The 19,874-nt window shown below is 49.5% G+C and overlaps 6 protein-coding genes across 6 annotated transcripts; 2 read left to right on the forward strand and 4 right to left on the reverse strand.

Moving 5' to 3' along the window:
- Positions 1-444: 444 nt before the first annotated feature.
- C8Q69DRAFT_461487 (hypothetical protein) lies at positions 445-1,725 on the reverse strand. The gene is made up of 2 exons (XM_028630246.1): positions 1,255-1,725; positions 445-1,187 (listed from the first exon to the last, which is right to left on the reverse strand). The coding sequence occupies exons 1-2, from the start codon at positions 1,544-1,546 to the stop codon at positions 532-534; spliced, it is 948 nt and encodes a 315-aa protein (XP_028486507.1). The 5' UTR covers positions 1,547-1,725; the 3' UTR covers positions 445-531.
- A 351-nt stretch (positions 1,726-2,076) lies between these two features.
- On the reverse strand, positions 2,077-3,226 carry C8Q69DRAFT_461489 (putative GNAT family acetyltransferase). Its single transcript, XM_028630247.1, has one exon. The coding sequence runs from the start codon at positions 3,133-3,135 to the stop codon at positions 2,398-2,400; it is 738 nt and encodes a 245-aa protein (XP_028486508.1). The 5' UTR covers positions 3,136-3,226; the 3' UTR covers positions 2,077-2,397.
- Positions 3,227-8,942: 5,716 nt separating this feature from the next.
- On the forward strand, positions 8,943-11,155 carry C8Q69DRAFT_207434 (putative bZIP transcription factor). Its single transcript, XM_028626151.1, has 2 exons — positions 8,943-10,087; positions 10,145-11,155. The coding sequence occupies exons 1-2, from the start codon at positions 9,115-9,117 to the stop codon at positions 10,999-11,001; spliced, it is 1,830 nt and encodes a 609-aa protein (XP_028486509.1). The 5' UTR covers positions 8,943-9,114; the 3' UTR covers positions 11,002-11,155.
- A 377-nt stretch (positions 11,156-11,532) lies between these two features.
- On the forward strand, positions 11,533-15,659 carry C8Q69DRAFT_461497 (putative tRNA processing endoribonuclease Trz1). Its single transcript, XM_028630248.1, has one exon. It carries the CDS (start codon positions 12,022-12,024, stop codon positions 15,265-15,267), a length of 3,246 nt encoding a protein of 1,081 aa, XP_028486510.1. The 5' UTR covers positions 11,533-12,021; the 3' UTR covers positions 15,268-15,659.
- Positions 15,660-15,767: 108 nt separating this feature from the next.
- Positions 15,768-18,060, reverse strand: C8Q69DRAFT_461500 (histidine acid phosphatase). The gene is made up of 7 exons (XM_028630249.1): positions 17,809-18,060; positions 17,744-17,756; positions 17,662-17,696; positions 17,595-17,610; positions 17,378-17,543; positions 16,987-17,321; positions 15,768-16,937 (listed from the first exon to the last, which is right to left on the reverse strand). Exons 1-7 carry the CDS (start codon positions 17,896-17,898, stop codon positions 16,006-16,008), a joined length of 1,587 nt encoding a protein of 528 aa, XP_028486511.1. The 5' UTR covers positions 17,899-18,060; the 3' UTR covers positions 15,768-16,005.
- A 16-nt stretch (positions 18,061-18,076) lies between these two features.
- C8Q69DRAFT_461502 (putative short chain dehydrogenase/reductase) lies at positions 18,077-19,491 on the reverse strand. The gene has a single exon (XM_028630250.1). It carries the CDS (start codon positions 19,286-19,288, stop codon positions 18,335-18,337), a length of 954 nt encoding a protein of 317 aa, XP_028486512.1. The 5' UTR covers positions 19,289-19,491; the 3' UTR covers positions 18,077-18,334.
- Between the last annotated feature and the right edge of the window lie 383 nt (positions 19,492-19,874).

Genomic DNA, 19,874 nt, shown 5'->3' on the forward strand with positions numbered 1-19,874 from the left:
TGAACTCTCAATAAACAGTCTGGGGGTAATTTATTAAAGCCCCTCATGTTAAGCTCGAAATGTTAGAAAAGGGCTCAGATGCCAAAGTCCGCCAAACAGCAACAGCCAACGGGAGAAAATTCTCACCAGGATTGCTTACTTAGTGAACTCTTTATAATTCTCAGTATAGATGGCATATATGTTCATTTAGCACTCAAGGTATTCAGCATTAGCTCAGTAGGTGCTCAGCATTGCTCACTGGCCGAGTCAGTCTATAAGTAGTCACTGGCGTGGGACAGAAGAAGAAGTCGAGAGGTCGTCGCACATATCTGTTACATATATAGAACCTAGGTACTCTCCACAACTCTGTTTTAAGCAGTATCCCGCATGTGGGTTATGTCATTTGATGTTTAGCTACCCTAACGAGGTTTCCTGCAGGTAAAAGCCCAGAGGCGTGTCGCAGCTCAATCAGTACAGCGACCAAACCCTGACAGTAAAACAAAGCATGGAACAATCACATTGGACACAGAACATGAATGCCCCTTGAAATCCTTAATATAACCGCCCGAGTGGGAATCCCGGCGGGAAGTGTCTCGTTTTACACTTTGTACATCTCAACCAAGTCTCCTTCTCTATCCGGCGCCTATCCTTCCCAACCAGTTCGACGACACAGCCGAACTCATGACCACATTGGCGGCACTCTGTGTTTGTCTGGAGAGTCTCAATCAGGCCTGTTTCCCTGGCTATAACATGTCTCAGGTATCCCGTCGCACGACGATGCAGATCACATTCATTGCCCCATGTCCCTACAGTACCGCTGAAGATGTCCCATGCGAATTTCTCGAACTTCAAGAAAGCTTCTTTAAACGCAGATTCCTCAAAAACTATTCTCTGGCTTTGGCTCAGATATTCATTGAGGTGGAATACGACATGGCTCTTGAGCGCATCGTCGTCCGCGTGCGTCTTCTCGTAGATCTCACCGATGAGCTCGACAAAGTCGTCTGGGATCTCATCGCTCATCTGCCGTGGGCGAAAATTCGCCATGAACCCACGGGCTGCTAGCTCCTTCAAGTTATCAAGGAAGAATCTGTCTGCGGCGATGTAGATTAAAACACAAGCGAACGCTTTCGACATGACTGTTCCCATATAGTCCTCATTCTTATCCCAGTCAGCTAGCTCAGAGTCGAGACGCTTCCCCGTGGTATAAGCTTGTTCTCGTCAGCACTATCTGTTATATAAAAAGAACAACCGTCTCTTTTGCTTGGAATAACTTACAATAGTACTCCGGCGGCGAATGGACCAGATGCAACTGCAGCTTCCCCGTATACATATATGCCAAGAGGGCGTGAACAACGTCCGGCTGTATGTCCCTGAGGGTAAGTCGTCCATTTTGCCCTTCGGAGAAAGTTCCCCTGACAAGTGTCTGGAAGTAGGGAGACTCTCGGCTAATTATATCTTTATGCACCCAGAACAAGCGGCCCTGGCAGCTGATCCGGAAGTCTGTGCTGTCGACGTTGTGAGGATAGTAATTCCGTCCCCGGAAGACTTGGGGTCTTGCGGTACTCATTTCGGAAGGAGTGCGGTTCCTGGAGAGCAGTACTAGATACAAAGATGGATATATCTGTATGTTGATACCACGAAGATCTTAGCAATATCTCCAGTACCAACTTGATGATTTTGATAGATATCAGCGATCAAACAAGCTTATTGTTCAAATATGCAAGTTCAAGCGTGCAGAATGTAAATGTGAGACAAAGAGATAGAACATACAGCACGAAACTGGCACAGAATGCAGTTTTATATACCCAGTAAAGTACATCTATGACTAACATCTAACATCGAGTCAGAGATATTCATTGTTAATATGTTCACAGAAAACAAGCATAATACCCACTGTTGATGAAACTTCCCTACTGCCGCCCTTCACCTCTTGTAGACTCATGCCGTGATCAATCATAAAGGACGCTGGACAATGGAAGTGGCTGGAGACAACACGGTGGCTTTCTAATATCATCTAATGCAACAAGGAGATAGCGACAAAGAGTTCCCGCAACAGCCATTATGCTATATATAGTATGTGTGAAGATCTAGGATCACGGAAGCAAAGATTCTGAAGGAGAATATGAAAAAGGGAATGATCTCTGGATTGCTTGAAGAACTAACTGACACCGGAACATATCAGCTATTTATGCTGCTCGACTCTATCCCAATATCGCAGCTGTCTAGAGCTGAACTGAACACTCACCTAATTACACCGTTCCACGGTTCTACTCCCGTCTTCTTTGATCCCATGCAGGTGGATCTATGTAGCTTTCCGTTGTAGTTGCTATCCGGTTTGTACAGAGAAGCAGCATCGGAACACAGCAGGTTTGCAACTCGCCCTATGAAATACAGCCACATGCCCATGTTTCCAGACTACTACGCTCTAAACTCCTCCAGCTTCTTTTTCTGCAGCCCATTCTCATCAAAGTTCTCCCTATCCAACCACCTCTCCATGGCCTGTTTGCACCCTTTCTCTCCTTCCCACTCATCCTTCAAAATAGCAAACCATGCCGTGTCTCGACTTCTTCCTTTGACAATCATGTGCTGTCTAAACAGGCCTTCGTAGCGGAAACCAAATCTCATCGCTGCACGCTTCGACGGTTCATTTAGAGCATTGCATTTCCATTCCAGCCTACGGTAGCCAAGATCCTCAAAGACATATCGAGCAGCTAGATAGACAGTTTCAGTTGCAGCTGTGGTGCGCTGCAAAGCAGGCGAGAAGAGAATGTTGCCAATCTCGACGCAAAGATCTGATGTCGCGAAACGCATTAGAGCTAGGTAGCCGACTAATTCTTTTTTGACCTCGGTTTCCGGGGTGGAGGATGTTTTGAAGACGGCATAAAAGAATGGATCTTCGGAGCGCGCTTTGGCTGCTATTGCGACGCGGAATTCATCGAACGTTCCGTATGGTCCATCGCCCATGTAATCCCATAGAGGAGCATGTATGGGATCTGTTCCTCCGACAATCGCGAAGAGATCGTTTGCGTGTGACTCTGTGAGGGGTTCTAGGAGGACTGTACGGCCGCGAAGAGTGGTGTTTCGAGACGGCCGAAGCGCGGGGATAGGCAGGGTGACCAGAGGGCCTACTGGTCGAGATGAAGTCGAAGGAACCATTGCTGTATCAATCGACTTCCAGGTATTTATGCCTTATACGTTCAGAATACTGTGTTTATCCGCATATGTATGGTTCGAGTTGTTGCTAAGTTTGTCTAAATTTCCGATAACAACTTGGTCCCGACTACCTACTTATGTAGTGAGTCACCCAAGCCCCGACGGACATGGATTGCAACATCCAGTCCACTGACATCCTTCTCTCAGCCTAAAGCTCCAATACAGAAGACTCTTCACAGAATAGTTGTCCAGGATTGTTACATTACTCTGCAATATGATGAGTGAACTCCTCTATCTCGAAACGCGTACTATTATAAACCTGAAATCGAAAAAGCGGACTTCTTGTTAAACTCCCTGTCTGTACGCAAGGCCATACGTAAATTATCTTTTTTGTTTGGCGGAGAAATGATGCTACTTGATTAGCAATGGGTTGAGGAATACCATGCATTATTCCATAGCCTGGGCTGTCAACTTCGCCAGGGTGGTAGAGTACAGATTGAGGGGCATAATTCTGAGCTCTGGCTTCCAGGAGACCATCTCTATGGGGGGCAAAAAAAAAAAAAAAAAAAAAAAAAAAAAAAAACTCTCTGTGGGAGCGAGCTGAGAGCTTCGACCTTTTCTTCAAGAAAGCCAGAAACGGAAGAGGCAGCCGAGAATTGCGAAAGCTTGGACATTTGACTCTGAGTGATCACAATGGGAGATTTTAGAGCAACAACAAAGTCCACCAACCCAATATTAATGATCTCGTCATCTTCGGCGGGAAGTGCCACCGAGAATCTTGAGCCTCCACTAGATTTGTAAGTGAGATCTGGCAAAGGTGGCCTATTGGAAGCGCTTCTTATATCCTGCATCTGGTCGTCTCTTGTCAGGCTTTCCTCATTGTAGGAAACATTGGGAAGTAGCCTTGCTTGCAATTGGTGATAACTACTGTGCGTTCCCGAATTCTCCTAGCATGCGAGCCTGCCCTGGTGGAGGCACATTATGGCCATATGTTTTTATATCGTTAAGATATCTGTTCCAGTCGCCATATCTGCGGAGCCAATTTCAAGATTTCACGCAAGTTTCCATAGTCAAATGGGACTCTTTCAGATAATAAGGTTTCTTCTCTCCAATTTTGTGAATTTTAGCAGGTTCTTCTAGTATTTGTATTGTAGTTCTCGTCGTTGAGATATGCGAGAATTGTACTTTCGATGCTAATTCCCACCTCTTCACGGCCTCGCTATCTGTTGTCCCAGCCTCTCGCAGCAGTGCGATCTTCTGCATGAGGTAATCACCTAGCGGAAGTTTGTCTGCTGTGGCGAATGAGAAGGTTAAGTTGCCTCGTCGTTGAGATATGCGAGAATTGTACTTTCGATGCTAATTCCCAGCCATTGAGATCCTTGAGTTTCACATCAAAGGGATGGTCTACCACATGAACAGTAGGAGCGTATACAGGCTGTCTGCCGCTAGGTAGTACGTCTGAGCGTTTCGGAGGCGGAGCCAGTACTTATTTCCTCTCTCCTGGCTTTTTGCTCCCATTGAGCTGAGGTCTTCGGGAGAGTGTACACCATCAGTAATGCAATACACAAAACATATGCTCCGACTCACTGTTGCCATGGCATTTTGGTTGCGGCGGAAGTAGAGCGATCTCCGTTCAGGATCGCTATGTATGTAAAATAAGCAACGTTTGTCGTCTTTGTCATGGTGCAGTATCAGTTGTGGTAGTATTTGTATTGGTGTTGCAAGTGTGGGAAGGTTAGAAAGACTTCAGAAGCGGATATTATTGACCTCTGCGGACAATAATTCAGGATTAATAGTCAATTCGGTCGCACTCGTTGTGGCCCTTCCTGTTACAGCAATTGCAGTGACTAGTTATACTAGTAAAACATCAGTACTGATCAATAAGACAATAGAAACTAGTATAATTTTTAAAAAAACTAAAACCCCCGAATACACGGATTTCATTAGTTGAACTTTTGAGATGTGGTGGTTTTGCTGGAACTTTCGTGTCAGCTAGCACAACCGTATGTATGCGGTCACCCGATTGAATTCACAGTAAGTGAGCAGGCGCAGCCCCCCGGGTCAGAACCAAATAATTAAAATAATACATCCACTAAGGGAGGAATTCCGATGGGGACATAAGTAAGGGGCCCCTCTCAGAAGTAAAACCTAGTAATCACAGTAAGGGCACATTTTTGCGCATTTGGGGGATATCCTAAAAGCTGTTAGTATTACCAAACAGTACCAATAGAGATCAATAGATACATACAACTACGGAAGTCGACTGCACGACTAGACGAAAAAAAGAGGACTCCTTAGAGGTCTGGCCCCTAGGTCTGATGTAAAACAAGCAAAAGTGGTCATTGTTGCAGTTATTGTATTATAAGAATAAGAGAAAGCATATTGAATCATTTGGTATAAGTATGAGATCGATCTCTCTGACGACCACGCCCGAGCAGAGCATGAGATGACACCAGTATGATCTGAGTAGCAGTTCTGATATCACTAATCCATTCTCTCAGGAATACAAGAGTTCTTTCTGGATAGGGAGAAACTTTTACAAGGGAAGAGAAGATGCGGGGACTGCAGCTTTATGTAACTTCCCTGGAATGGATCATATCCAAGTCATTGATGGAATGGCAGGGAGGTTCCGACTCTTTTTGCCTTCACAAAAGGTGAATTGTGTGCGGGGGTTATTGATGAATTTACTCTTTGGAAGGTGTGTGTGTGGATTGGATTGAGTGATAGGGAAGAGTTACGGAATGGGTAGGTTAGTGACTCGCTAATTCTCTTTTTTTTTTGGTACAGTTGTACAGATACAATATAACTACAAACTTGGTAGATTCACTATTTTGGATCCCTCCCAGTAGAACCCTATCCCGGTGTAGATAGGCAAGCAGGCAGGCATAAAGAAGGTGTGGACCGTCGATAAGAACCGGTTATTTCTGTATCTATCTAGGATCGGTGATTTGTATACCTAGGGACGACTTTCACTTGCATTAATTCAGCTTTTCTATAATCTTCAATATTAATAGTCTGATAGTCTCCACATAATAATAGTTATCACTAGCCAATAATACAGATTTAGTAATACCTATGCAGTGATCGTTATTATGCCGTAATACCTTGATCCTCCTAGTCACATGTTCACCCCTTTATGATAGCGATTTAGCATTTCCTTCAAGAGTATTCGAAAATCACATACATATAGTTAGTAGAGAATGCCGTTCTAAGCTGAACATCCCTGAATACTCGCATAATATCCTATCGTAGACCAGATCCCCAACGTCTGAACGCGTCAACCTTCCCATTCAAGGAGGCGCATGATTATTAAAAATTGTTATTGAGCACCCCCAGCATGTATCATTTATTTTCTTCACACCGAGTTTCAAGTCCCGATCTTAAGAATAGACTCAGAAACAGACCACTCTAGACTAGACTAGTTAGTCAATAGTGCCCGATACTGCACTCTTCCTCCGAGGATGAAAGTTGCCCCTAACTGGGGCTGAAGTTTGAGCTGCCACCCCAGCTCTGCGTTGGGTTCTGGAAGAGTCTCGTGCGCCACCGGAGATGGGTGTTTAGACTGCCCTGGACCTGGACTGTTACTTTAGTGGTTAATCGCAATATTGGTTATCTACTTAGTATGGTCTAGGCGGGTGTGCTAAGGTAGGGGACTGGACAGTGCAGGTAGTTCGTGAAACGGTCGTGCGTTTGCTTGGGGTATCTATTAGTTATTCGAGAACTATCTACTCCGTATTCTGACGCAGAGAACAGCGCAATTGAGAACAGATCGTGTTGTTATTTCTACGATTGTTGATGCTGTGCAGAGAGGATTCGTCACCCTGGCCCGGCTGACAAGAGACTCAAGACGACTCATCGACTCCCACGACAGTAGCTATCTACGGATGAAGATCGCCGAGTTTCAGCCAGAGAATAGTGTTTGTGCTTTTAGGTATTATCATTACTGCTGCAGTCTGGACTCGGCTCCATTTCACTGGGCTGAGGAAACAGCCGTCCAATCAGATGCTCAAGGCTGGTAAAAGTTGATAATTATGGAGCACAAGGGAATAATAATAATATAATATAAGGTCGAGAAGATCATCCGGATATTCCAGCTGGACTGAGGGGCTTGAGGCAGTCTAGACACGAAGCAAAAGAGAAAAGAAGCTTATTATTTTTTATTTTTACTGCTGCTGACGTTGCCTCGGCAGTTGTATGTTGGATAAGGATGAATCCGGTCTGGATTTTGACCGAATTGGAAGATCATTTTCAACGTTCCCCGAGTTGAAAGGCTGAAGGTGTACAAAAACGTGCATTCCCCGAAATTAGCTGTGGCAGTGTCACGTTGCTGGCGTGGCCGATGCTGGTAAGCCCGTTCATTTTTGTATAGCATGGCTCTTTCCTACTTACCGTATCGGGTAGGGTTTAACGGCGACTTGGCGTTCTCGTGGCTTTAAGGCTATCGAAGCCCCCCAAAAAAAAAAAATCGAAACGGCAGTCTTGGCACTGATGCTAAGCTTTTCAGCCACGGCGCCTTGGAGGCTTGAAGCGGGCCTCTGGGGGCGATTCATCCATCGGATCCGTGGATCAGACAGAAACGAAAAGATGATGGCGGCTGATGATTGACGGACTGATTGATCTAATCTCGCGTATATTTGCATGCACGTCGTTTGCAGTGTTCATTTTTTGCCATGGCGTCCGACCTAGGAAGTGCGATCTAGGCCCGAGTCAGAAACGATGAGAAGTACCGTAGGGCAGTTCTAGATATCCTTTGTCCCGACCGGGAGTTGCCGATTTTTCCAAGTTGGAACGTGTCCCGGGTTGGTCGACACGAGAATACTTCGATGCTTGAGATCAGGATGGGGGAGTACGGTTGTGTGGAATTCCTTGTTTGACAGCATTTGACTTGCATGCAAGGATGCGGAGGGACTGTTTCTCTGGCATGCACGTAGCAACCTAGAGTAGGTACGCTGCAAAACAAGCTCGCGAGAGTGCCAGCGAGTGGTTAGTGAGTGTTATTATTATTATTATGATTATTATTGTGATTGTATTGGTAACTACTTGATATCCATACCGGCGTCAACTTGCGCAAAAGCCACGAGAAGCCACTTGCGTCACTGGGAGGCGCATCGGCGCATCGGCGCATCGGATTCCGGACCCGGAACAGGCAAGAGGAACGACGGACAGGCGCGCTAGGCCGAACTGGGCCAGTTAGGGCATCCTCCACTAGGGCTTAGGGTATCATCCGCACCGCCCGGCTTGCGCCCTAGCAGCCAAGGACATTCTTCGCACGGCCGCTGGTCAGAGTCCGTCTCAGCGCCGTCGGAGGCACTGCTGAGACCACCAGCGCGAAGCAGTCTGGACGGGACAGGAGACAGGGGAGAGAAACAGAGACTGAGACTGGTTCCTCGCAAATCGAGTAGTCCATATCGATGCTAGATTCTAGAATTACTACTACTACAGTACTACTAGATAGTTATCAACTTGTTTACGGGCGAGAACGGGCTGTTTCTGGTTGCTGGCCAGATCCCCGCCAGGAGCAGAGAAAGGCCAATCAGCAGCCAGAACACGCTGAGTCAGCCGGAGGACGCGCAATCGCCTCGGCCTTGCTTTTCTATTCTTGGTTCCCCTTCGGCGCTGCTCCTCGTTCCCCCTTAGAAGCAGTTAGAGAGACCGGATCCTCTCCTCCATCGCCAGACCAGAGACCATCTCGACTCCGGTCGTTTCCCATTGCCGTTCCCGCTCATTCTGTCTTCTCACCCTCTTTATCATCCTCCTTTTCTCCCCTCATTCGACCTCACACCATCGTTTCGACGTCTTCCCCCATCCATCAACCAATTCTCCAGCTCTGGTAGCCGCTCCGTACTGATCCCTTGAACGACTACCATTCACACCACCACCGCCCGTCACGGTAACCCTCGCGACAACATCTCCCTGACCGACGCATCAATCGAGTGGAGGCAACCAGGAGAAGAAGAAAAAAAAAATTTCTTGGAAACCATCATGACGACTCTCGCAGAGCAGTCGATGCCGTCGACTTCCTCGTCGGCATCACCCATGTCGAATATCAACGCCTGCTACGATCCCGATATCGACTCCTTCATCAATCTCGATCAGCTCACATATACCTCCGCCGATTCCGCCCGGCCCAAGCCTGCCTTGATCTCACAGCCCTCAGTCGCCAGCTCAGAGTCAAGTACCGGTGACATTGGCACCAACAGTCAGCCCCAGATTCCCTTCCCAGGCCCCAGTCATCAATACGATGACCACAAGCAGCAGACGCCGCTACCACCCGGTGGATTGGCCCATGCGATGGCCTTCAGCAACAACAATGGAATGAATTTCACCATGGGCGCCCAGGGATTCCCAATTAACGGCAACGTGTACGGAGGAATGAGCGTCAAGCACGAAGAGACTCCCATCGATTTTGGAAGCGTGCCCGCCCGCAATCCGTCGGAGATGGATCTCGACTTCTTCTCCAACCAGCCCAACCGCAACCAATTCGTCGACCCTAACGCCCTGGGCGGACATGAACTGTCCCCGGTCGGTCCACCCGCTCAGGTTGGCCGCATGTACCCCGGAATGCACCAGCAGCAGGCCGCCATGGCCAAGGCCGCGCAGCAGCAGAGACAGCATGAGATGATGCGTCAGCAGCAGCAGTTCCAGCAGCGCCGCATGGAGGAGCAGGCTCGCCAGACTGGCCGCCAAGCGCGCCCCAACCGTCATCCGGATCCTGTGGTCGAGGAGCGCATCTCCCGGTTGTTGCAACAGATGAGACAGAGCAGTGTCACTTCGCAGGAGGACGCCTCGCCGCCCTCGATCCTGCCCCAGATGGCCAAGGCCAAGAAGGATGAGGAGGAGATGGATGAGGACGAGAGACTCCTGGCCAGTGAGGAGGGCAAGAAGCTCAGCAGCAAGGAGCGCCGCCAGCTGCGCAACAAAGTGTCTGCTCGCGCTTTCCGCTCTCGCCGGAAGGGTACAGTTTTACCATCTACAGCCCCGTTAATCTTGACGTGCTAATCTTTTGTCTTAGAATACATCGGCCAGCTTGAAGGCGAAGTCGCGGTTAAGACCAACGAGGCGAACGAACTGCGCATGCAGAACCGTGCGCTCTTCGAGGAGAATGCCCGCCTGACAGATCTGACTCGCATGCTCCTTTCGTCTCCCCACTTCTCTTCCTTTCTCAATGACTTCAGTCTAAACGGAATTCCTTCGTCTCAGCCCCAGCAGCAACAGCAGGTTCAGCCGGCCGTCGTGTCTCAGCCTCAGATGCAGCAAAACCACCAGAAGGATGTGAACCCGGCCCGTGTTGCACAGGATTTCCAGATGCAGCAGAACCCCCAGGTTGGCATGGTCATGGTCCCCGAACAGAGCGTCAATGTCCCGACCATGGACATGAACCCCAGTGGTTGGAATTCCGGGATCGATATGAACTTTACGAACGCTCCTGTTTTTGCTGTTTTTGAGGTGCCGGAACCTGTCATTGACACTGGCGTGCTCTGCGGAAAGTCATCGAACTTTGTTGGTTCTGAAGTGCTAGAAACCTCCAAGGACGAATTTCCATCTCTGGAGCGCCCGCCGGTCCCTGAAGCGCCCAAGGAGAAGACCAACGTTGGCACTCCTAACCCTGATGTGGAAATCGATGAATCCGACCCCGCCTTTGCTCTCTTCCTGGACTCGCCCCCAGTTTCGCAGTCGTCATCACCCGAGAAGGTCCAGAACCTGTTCGATGGTGTCGAGTCTGAGAAGGTTCTTTCCACCTTCGAGCTGGTCGTGGAAGATGAGTCGACTGAAGTCAGCGCTGTTACCATGCGCCGTTTCGAGCGCCTGTGCCACAGCATGGAAGCCGCCTTCCAGCGTGTGTCCATGGTCACCGCTCATCTTGTTTGAATCTACTGTGTGATCGTGATAGGGAAAATTCAGGTGTTGAGGTGAAATGTATTGCCGTGTCATCGGCCAGGCTGCGGTGACGGACAGGTTCTTCATCGATGCTCTCGTTCAGGACATAACGATTTTTCATATGTTCATTATCCTTCGTGACTCGTCTCCATCGGTTGTATTTTCTTTCTATCGACGCCATTCGACATCGGGCAGTTTTGTAAGGTCTGGCGTTCAAGAGGGTTGTGTTTTTACTGGGAATATCGTGTGAGGGAAACCAGGGATTGGAACCATCTGTACTGGCAGGCGACCAGATCTATCTACATATGCGTAGCAGCAATAGCTGAAATCAAAATGCAATATAACATAGAATAGCCGATTTTGAGAATGTAGTCTTCATCATCAGAGTTGCGAGAGTTGCGAGAATTGAGAGAGATTACTATACCTAATCATAGGTGGGATCCTTATTCGGGCCTAGCCTCGCCTCCGTAGTTGACGCAGAAAATTTGGGACTTGCGGAGGTGATACAGTAACTTTTTGGAACCAACCCAGGAGCCCTCAACATCGGTGCTGGATCCCACAAGACATGAAGGCGTGAAATGTGGACTGGTTAATCTCTAGCATCTTGAATTTGCTAACCGTTGTCTTCTTCCACCAGCCAAGTTGGCTTCTCCTCGTCTGTCCGGGGGGCTGCTCTTGAAAGCTCTCCGCGCAGTCACGCCCCCATCGTCCAGCTGCTTTTCAAGTCGCGGTAGCTTCCCCAGCCATTTCATCCTTCGAGCATTGTCTCGTCCCGCAGCAGGCTGCGCTCGAGTTTCTTTTTCCACAACTGCACGCGCCCTCAAGTCGCAACCTGGGCAGTTCCGCTCGAAATCTGGACGGCCTCCCCTCAACCCCGACGTTGTTGTCTTCCCTGCTCCGAAGCTCGACTCGAACAGCTCTGGAACAAACCGTTATATCGTCTATGATCCTTCCTCCACTAAATTCAGCGGACTTGACCATTTGCCTAGTCCTTCTCCGGGAAACAAACCAATGAAGTTCTTCTACCAGATCCTCACGACGCCTACGGCGGACACGCCAGGCACGACTCTACTGCTCAATTTCCCCGAAAAGCGCTACTTCTTCGGTCAGATATCAGAGGGTACTCAGCGGGCATGTACGGAGCGCGGGGTCAGATTGTCCTATCTTACGGACATCTTCCTGACTGGTCGAACGGAGTGGGCGAATAATGGAGGACTGATCGGAGCGGTCCTGACCCAGGCGGACGCGATAGCCAATGCTGCGGCAGCTATTGCAGACTCTGAGCGTGAGAAGGAGGCCCGCCGTAGAGCAAACGAGACACCCGAACAGACTGCTGAACGGCTGCGCAGCCAGGAGCCTGAGATGAAGCATGGGGCTCCCTATGCTTTACGGGACGGTGAGTTGGTGATGCAGAGGGGCCATCTGACCATCCATGGGGGCCGGAACCTGACCCATACGCTGGCCACGGCGAGGAGGTTTGTTTTCCGTAAGGGCATGCCAGTGTATGTTAAGGAGTACGATTCGGAAAACCTGTCCAGATCAGAAGCGGCGGGAACGACAGATCCCTTCGAGCAGCCTACTTTCACTGATAATAACATCAAAGTCTGGGCAATGGCGATTAGTCCTTCTGGTGCACCCAACAAGAGCCCTAAAAGTCCGCGGAAGAGAAGCCTGGACGAGTTCCAGGAGCGAGAAAGTACGGAAAGAAGTCTGGACCAGCGTACTAAGGACCAGCTGATGCGTCAGTCGGTTGTTTCCGATATGTTCAACTCTTCCTGGCGTTTAGACTCGTTGATTGAGATGCCCTTGGCGACTGTCAAGATGCCAGCCACCATTTTCGTCCGCAACCCAGTGACGAAGGATCTTGAACAGTACAAGGGTCCCATGCCAGGAGATGACAAGCCTCTGCCAGATATCCGGGTTCTTGTTCGTCAACCCTGGCCTGGTGCGTCGATCGAGAAGCTCCCACCGACCACTCGTTCGGAAGAAGCGCTGTCCTACATCGTCAAGAACCACGACATCAGAGGTAAATTCGACCCGAAAAAGGCACAGGAATTGAAAGTTCCCAAGGGACCATCGTATGCTGCTCTGACCAGGGGCCAGAGCGTGCAATCGGAGGACGGCAAGACGATCACTCCGGACATGGTTCTCGGACCACCACGCCTTGGGAGAGGAACCGCCATTATCGACTTGCCCACTCCGGACTACGTTGAGAATCTGGTGAATCGCCCTGAGTGGAAATCGCCTGCTATCACAAACAACTTAGAGGCCTTTTTGTGGATTCTGGGACCTGGTGTCGGTGAACATCCACGGCTGAGGGAATTCGTTGCTAGCTGGCCGCACTGCAAGCATATAGTATCGGGCACGGATTACTGTCCCAACTACCTGGCTCTGCACAGCGTTGCAGGGTCATCTATCCGCCTGGCGAAGCTCAAGGGTGATAGCTACTCCATCCCTTTCCATGACAATGTGACCCTCCCACAACCTGGAACGCCCACTGCTGGTTCCAAGTCTACGGTAGAGTCTATCAAGAACTCTCCCTTCCAGCCTGCTGAACGTGGTCTGATTCTCGATATGGAGCCGAATTTCGGAGTCAACCGATCAGAGGTCGTGCCTCTGTTTAACCCTTCTCTTACAGTCTCGCGTATCCCTCGCTCCGTGGAACAACGTATGAAAGCCATTCGTCGAAGAGTCAGCAAGCCGTCTTTCCAGCAAGAATTGGAGGACTTGCAGAAAAGCATACCTGGCGCAGATGCGGAGATCATTACCCTAGGAACAGGGTCGTCCGTGCCATCCAAGTACCGCAACGTCTCTGCTACGCTGGTCAAGGTTCCAGGTCATGGATATTATCTACTCGACTGCGGTGAAAATACTCTTGGCCAGTTGAAACGCGTCTTTGGACCTGAGCAGTTGAAGGAGGTTCTGCAGAATCTCCGGATGATCTGGGTCAGTCATCTGCATGCGGACCATCATCTGGGCACCGCCTCTGTGATCAAAGCATGGTACAGGGAGAACTACGGGGACCGTCCTGATTCAACCGAGATGATAGAAATGGACATGGCCAAGATCCTTCAGGATAAACGTCTGTTTGTCGTGTCCGAGGAGATGATGATTGGCTGGCTAGAGGAATACGCCTCGGTGGAGAACTACGGTTTCGACAAACTTGTCCCTCTGGCAGTCTATCCGTATCACAAGGAAGGTAGTATCAAGACCACCTTGAGATATCGCCATGTCCGTGGCGACGGTACCTATCCAGGAAGTGAAGCTGTTGATGCTAGACCTCGCACGACAGATATGACCTTTGAAGATACCAACTCTCCATTGACGAAGCTTCTTCGGGAGCGTACGGGTCTCGCAGACCTCCTCACCACTAGGGTCAATCACTGTCGTGGAGCCATGGCTGTTTCACTGGTGTTCCCGGATTCCTTCAAGGTGTCTTACTCTGGTGACTGTCGTCCCTCTGCCAACTTTGCCACCATCGGACGTGACTCCACTGTTCTCATCCACGAAGCCACGTTTCAAGATGACATGGGTGTGTCGGCCATTGCCAAGAAGCACTCTACAACCGCAGAGGCCCTCGAGGTCGGCCGTCAGATGCAAGCCCGTACTATCCTTCTGACCCACTTCAGTCAACGTTACCAGAAAGTGGCCAGCGCGGAACAGCGCATGGGAACTGTCAAAAACGAGGACCCTGCTGCCGTTGCTGCTATTGCTGCAGCAGAGCCCAGACCCGTGGACATACCTGTCGACGAAGCCGATTCGAACGAAATCAATGTATCCGGAAACCAGCCTCGTGAAGATCGCAAGGCTCCAGTTGCTGTCGCCTTTGACTACATGCGCCTACGTGTTGGCGATATCCCTGTCGCTCAGGCCTATGCTCCAGCACTTGAGAAGCTGTTTGAAATTTTGGAACGCGCTGCAGCTGAAGATGCTTTCAGGGTGAAGGAAGAGCAGCAGCAGCAGCAGACGGAAAACAAAAACCAAAAGAACAAGCAGAACAAGCAGAACAAGCAGAAGGGCAAGAAAGGAAAGCAGCAAGAACCAGCCGTCTCTCCGGGAGCAATGGACCTGGACACCACAAAGGCCCATAACGTCGTCAAGAGGCGCGTTTCTGTTTGGAGTGCTAGTGAGAGCGAGGAGGGCTGGAGTGTCAGTGAGACTGAAAGCGAGTCGAATTACCGTAGGAGGTCCAGCCGGAGCCGCAGCCGCAGCCGCAGTCGGAGTGGAAGTGACGCGAGGATGAAGGGCTCCTCTTGAATATATCGGCCATTCTTGGTATATAACGATATCATGTACTACTATAAATAAATAAACACTCTCATAGATATAGAGAACCATGGCAAGTAGCCTAGATAAATGCGATGAAAATCCATACTTTGGCATCGGGCTCGGCTCCTAGTCGCAGATTCAACCACTGTACTTAAGCAATCCTCTTACCACTCTCAAAAGATAAAAAGTATACAACTTAAGATCAACTCCAACAGCCCTTTCAATCTTCCCTTCCTTATACTCCTTCGTCCTCTCCCGAAGTATCATCCACTCCACGCACGCCTTTACGTTTTATTAATGTCCGAAATAATCCTACAGGCATATCTGTCATCCCTTCTGCAGAAAACATCTACGGTATCAAATGGAACTGCCTATCGGGGTTATCGCGTCTATTAGTCTAGTTATCGAGTCTATTAGTTATCTATATGCCGATGAACTACTGTTTTTTTTTTCATATAGGGTTTTAGAGAGATAATACTCTTTTATTTGCGATATGAGGAGACTTTTTCTTGCTATTTAGATAGATGCGTTTCTAATCGTTTATTTTACTGAACTGTAAACATCGTGATTGCAAAGTAGAGAATGTAATGTAAGAATCGTCAAATCTTTTTGCTCAGCAATCATCCAATATACATCGGTAATACTCATGGCTTATTTTTTCCAGATGAGATCCGGCTCATTGAATCATCTCCTCACGCTGACATTGGTTCTGTTATCACTCATCTACTAGTATCCTGATGGGATTTTCTCCTTTCCATCCTTGCCAAATAGTCCCTCTCCGATGTTTTCCAGACATTCCTCTCTCCAATCCTTCGGAGTGAACTTGTCTGCAATCTCCTTGAATGCCTCCAACGTACAGAATGTGTCGTCTCCAGGAAGGTGGTTCTCTGGCTTAGCGGCACAGCCAGGTATTCTCATGGGGCGGTCGTTATATCGGATACGGACATAGTGCTGTCGTAGGACGCCTCTGGTAGCTGGAGGATAGCTGTCCAGGGGCTTGCGGGCGAGGTCGGATGGCGAAGGAGGGGAGGGAGATGATCGGCCTGTGAAAAAAGACAGAAGGCCCGACTTGGGAACTGTATCCTTTGAGGCAGGGTTGTATAGCTCGTCCAGGACAGCTCCTGCGGCGTCAACCCCGGCGGGCTCGGTCGAGCTTCTCGTCTTCTTAGAGAAAAGCTCAATCGCAACCGATGAGGTGAAAGGCGGCCACTCTGGGTTCTCGAAAGCGCCCATGCTGGTCAAAATAGCAGCCAGAGTAGTATCGTGGCATCCGCTGAGAGCAAACTTGATAGGAGTTCCCGTATCCGAGGTGCTAGCAGCAGTCGTGTCACTGCGCCAACCACCCTCAACCGCTGTGCTGACCATGCGATCAACGATGTCTCCCACCAGAGCACCGATGCCCAATCTCCGGTATTCCGCGCTCTCTCTGTACCCAGAGTACCACTCGTCTACAGCGATCTTGTGTATATACTCCCTGGCCTTAGGATCGTAGAACTCTGATGGGAGCTTCGTGGCCGGTCCGTGAGCCAGTGAAGCATTGATGGTGTCCATGATTCCGGAAAGACGAGGGTGGGAGTCGACAGCGACCCGAGGGTAACTGGGGTGCATCCATTTAGACCATAGTTTGTTCAGATAGTCCATTTCCTCGGATTCATTCCCTAAACAGTGCGTTAGCCATTGTAAACCAGATTTCAGCAGATGGCATACATGTGTCTGCCGCTCTCTGGGCAAACGCTCTGGCGAGCTGCCTGAAACGACGGCAGTTGCCCTCATTTGGGAAAAGGTTCTCCTCCGCAACACTGCGTCCCACGATAACAGGAGGCGGGAAATCAGCCGTACGAGCGTGTGCGGGATACATGCCCCAAAACACCTGTTGTAGAGATTCCAGAGCCCGGGGGATTGGAGTTGTACGAAGGTACATGTCTTCAGCGTGAGATTTTATCTTTGGCATGAAGCCCAGTTTGTCGACATAGAGATATCTCAGCCGCTGGCCGAGAGCAAAGGTCGTTTGTCGTCCCTTGTCTGTCAGCTCACCCAGCTGACTATCCATCTTGTTAGATAGAATGCTCCCAGATTCGTGTTCTTGCCATTGACTCACCAGATGCCTTCTATTTCTCCCTCAGGACCGAGTGAGACGACTGCTTCGTCGTTTCGTCCAAAGGCTTCCATCTTCCGTCGCCATTGAAAGCTATTCCATTGTGAAAGGTCCTCATTGCTGGCTACCATCGCAGTCATGCGGCGGGCCACACTGCAATAGGGCCAATCTAACTATCGCATCAGCGGATGAACGAGGATATCTGACAGGCATTTATTACATGGTGGCAGCCCTGCCTGTTAAAAGTCAGCTAGTGGGATCGACAATTGGAAGCGGGAGGTCCATACATTCTGAAATCTGGACGACACAGGCGTTCTCTCGCCTACCACGGTCAGTTGGGATCATGGAATGAGCGTCAATGGCAAATACCGTGTCGAAGGAACTGTATGATCGTCAGGGACCCCCAACTAACTCGCCTTATCGAAGTCACTCACCACTTGAACCAATTGAAGCTGCAGGCCCTTGGGATACAGACGCTCGAGCTCCTCCTTCGAGTAGGGCTCGCGGGGTACAAGCGATGTCATCGTGGACAATGGCCTTCGAGATCGATCACCAACACTTCAGACAGACGGAGACAAGGATATATCGCAAGCTCACAGCTCCCAACAGCTGCTGGGCCAACGGAAACGAACCGGCGATCTCCAACGCACCGCTTTTGCACTTATGACGTGGGAGGCAGGCGGTGAGCTACTTAAGTAAGTACGCGGAAGTTCCATTTTGTCCGAGCTGAATCGTCGATCGAGTCGAATAATTGTTTTAATGCTGCTCTTTGGGCAGATTTTTATATACATTACATATTTTATAACCATTGCTACCAACTAGTCTATACATAATCCTCTGTTATGTCCCGCAGGGACAATCTTACGACATGAATCAGACTGATGTTTGGCCGGACCCCGGTCTTTCTCTTTGCAGACCGTCCTATCCGATATGTCAAAACGATGAGTTCACGTCTGAACTTCATTGACTCTTCTCCTTCCTGTCTGCATCTTCCTTCAGCTGTCTTAGACGGCCTGTCGCGGCAGAAAGCATGACTCCCCGAGGAAGCACGTCAAACCCGAGACCCTGCAGTCTATGCCACCAATATCCCCAGACCAAGTGTTCACCACATCCAACTCTGTTCAAAGCTGCGCTTGCCATCGTCCTGCCTGTAGGCGCGAAGAGGTTTGCATTGATGTCCATCGCGGCCGTGCTGACGCTGCCGACACGAAGTGCCATAACCTCGATGTTCCTCCCGTATGCTTTCATCTCCGCATTGAGGGCGCCGGAAAACGAGTCAATATAACCCTTTGAGGCGCTGTAAATACTGAGCCACGGGAAGCCTGCAGAGGCTATAGAAGAGACGTTCAAGACGAGACTAGGCTCATTCTTCTCCAGGACAGGCAGGAGAACCCGCGTAATATGCGTCGTGAACCTTGCATTTAGACCCAGCAGGTACTCGACTTCATCGTGCGTCATCTCGTCAAGGCGTTTGTATGTATTGGACACGCCTGTCTGGCCACCGACATTGTTGACGAGGACTTTGAGATTGGCATCGCCGACTTCACGCGCAATGGCATCGATATCTTCAGTCGACCCGCCAGCGTTGAAGACAATTATCTTTGTTTTGGCAGCGGGGAATTCTGCCTTCAGCCGTTCCTGAATGCCTAGCAGCTTTTCGCGGTTCCGGCCGTGGAGGAAGACATTGAATCCCCGTCTACACAGCTCCTGTGCAAAGCCGAGACCGATTCCATCGCTGGCGCCAGTGACAAGCGCCCAAGTTTCCTTATCCTTGGAGCGATATTTGTCAAGTGAAGATGGTCGAAGGTAAATGTAAAGGTGTCGCGCGAATTGCGTGAACAGGTAAAATGACGTAGCAGCTCCCGCGAAGGTCAGCGCATCCGTTACTGAAGAAGGGACCTTGATCGTTGTCATTATGTCGTTCCTTTTTGGAAGTGACTATATCAATTTCCTCCGCAACAAAATTATACCAGTCAATTTTGTCGAGCAGTCGGGTTAATTTGAAGCGTACGATTCAGTCCTTGGTTGAATCTTCTGTTCGGAGGAACGAGACATCGTTTGGCCGATCACAACATTCTCCAGCATACTTATGCCGAGCCGCACCACAATGACGCTTCCACTAACAAGAAGTCTTCTGGTAGAGGGTTTAGGAGGATGCGAAGGCTCGAATCACAGGCTGGCATGCTCTGTTTCTTCCCTTCATTAGGTAAATGCAGGACACTACGAGCCTGTGCGTTCTTGTCATCGCGGAGTGTATCACAGGTGAAACCGCCAGCCGCGTGTTCGCGACATCAACCATCGGATTTTCTTTGATCGACTTGGCGGCATTTAACCAAATAATGAAGAGCTCGAACATCGTTTCATCTCTGCCAAGTTTCTAAAGTTATCCTAGCCGAGTTTCGCAGCTGTTAAGCAAATTTGACCCGAATGCGAGAATTGCCTGTCGATTTGAAGTCTATCACATGAGATCCAATGACCTAGAATATACTATATAATGGCA

The sequence above is a fragment of the Paecilomyces variotii genome, assembly GCF_004022145.1.
Source record: "Paecilomyces variotii strain CBS 101075 chromosome Unknown C8Q69scaffold_3, whole genome shotgun sequence".
Classification (NCBI taxonomy): Eukaryota; Fungi; Ascomycota; class Eurotiomycetes; order Eurotiales; family Thermoascaceae; genus Paecilomyces; species Paecilomyces variotii.

Excerpts from the sequence above, each read along its gene's own strand:
- C8Q69DRAFT_461487 (XM_028630246.1), bottom strand. The coding sequence starts at position 1,546 with ATGAGTACCGCAAGACCCCAAGTCTTCCGGGGACGGAATTACTATCCT. Across the intron at positions 1,188-1,254 it reads TTCGCCGCCGGAGTACTATT|CTTATACCACGGGGAAGCGT; the intron begins GTAAGTTATTCC and ends GACGAGAACAAG.
- C8Q69DRAFT_461489 (XM_028630247.1), bottom strand. The coding sequence starts at position 3,135 with ATGGTTCCTTCGACTTCATCTCGACCAGTAGGCCCTCTGGTCACCCTG.
- C8Q69DRAFT_207434 (XM_028626151.1), top strand. The coding sequence starts at position 9,115 with ATGACGACTCTCGCAGAGCAGTCGATGCCGTCGACTTCCTCGTCGGCA. Across the intron at positions 10,088-10,144 it reads TTTCCGCTCTCGCCGGAAGG|AATACATCGGCCAGCTTGAA; the intron begins GTACAGTTTTAC and ends CTTTTGTCTTAG.
- C8Q69DRAFT_461497 (XM_028630248.1), top strand. The coding sequence starts at position 12,022 with ATGAAGTTCTTCTACCAGATCCTCACGACGCCTACGGCGGACACGCCA.
- C8Q69DRAFT_461500 (XM_028630249.1), bottom strand. The coding sequence starts at position 17,898 with ATGACATCGCTTGTACCCCGCGAGCCCTACTCGAAGGAGGAGCTCGAG. Across the intron at positions 17,322-17,377 it reads GGAGAAATAGAAGGCATCTG|TCAGCTGGGTGAGCTGACAG; the intron begins GTGAGTCAATGG and ends CAAGATGGATAG. Across the intron at positions 16,938-16,986 it reads CCAGAGAGCGGCAGACACAT|GGAATGAATCCGAGGAAATG; the intron begins GTATGCCATCTG and ends CGCACTGTTTAG.
- C8Q69DRAFT_461502 (XM_028630250.1), bottom strand. The coding sequence starts at position 19,288 with ATGACAACGATCAAGGTCCCTTCTTCAGTAACGGATGCGCTGACCTTC.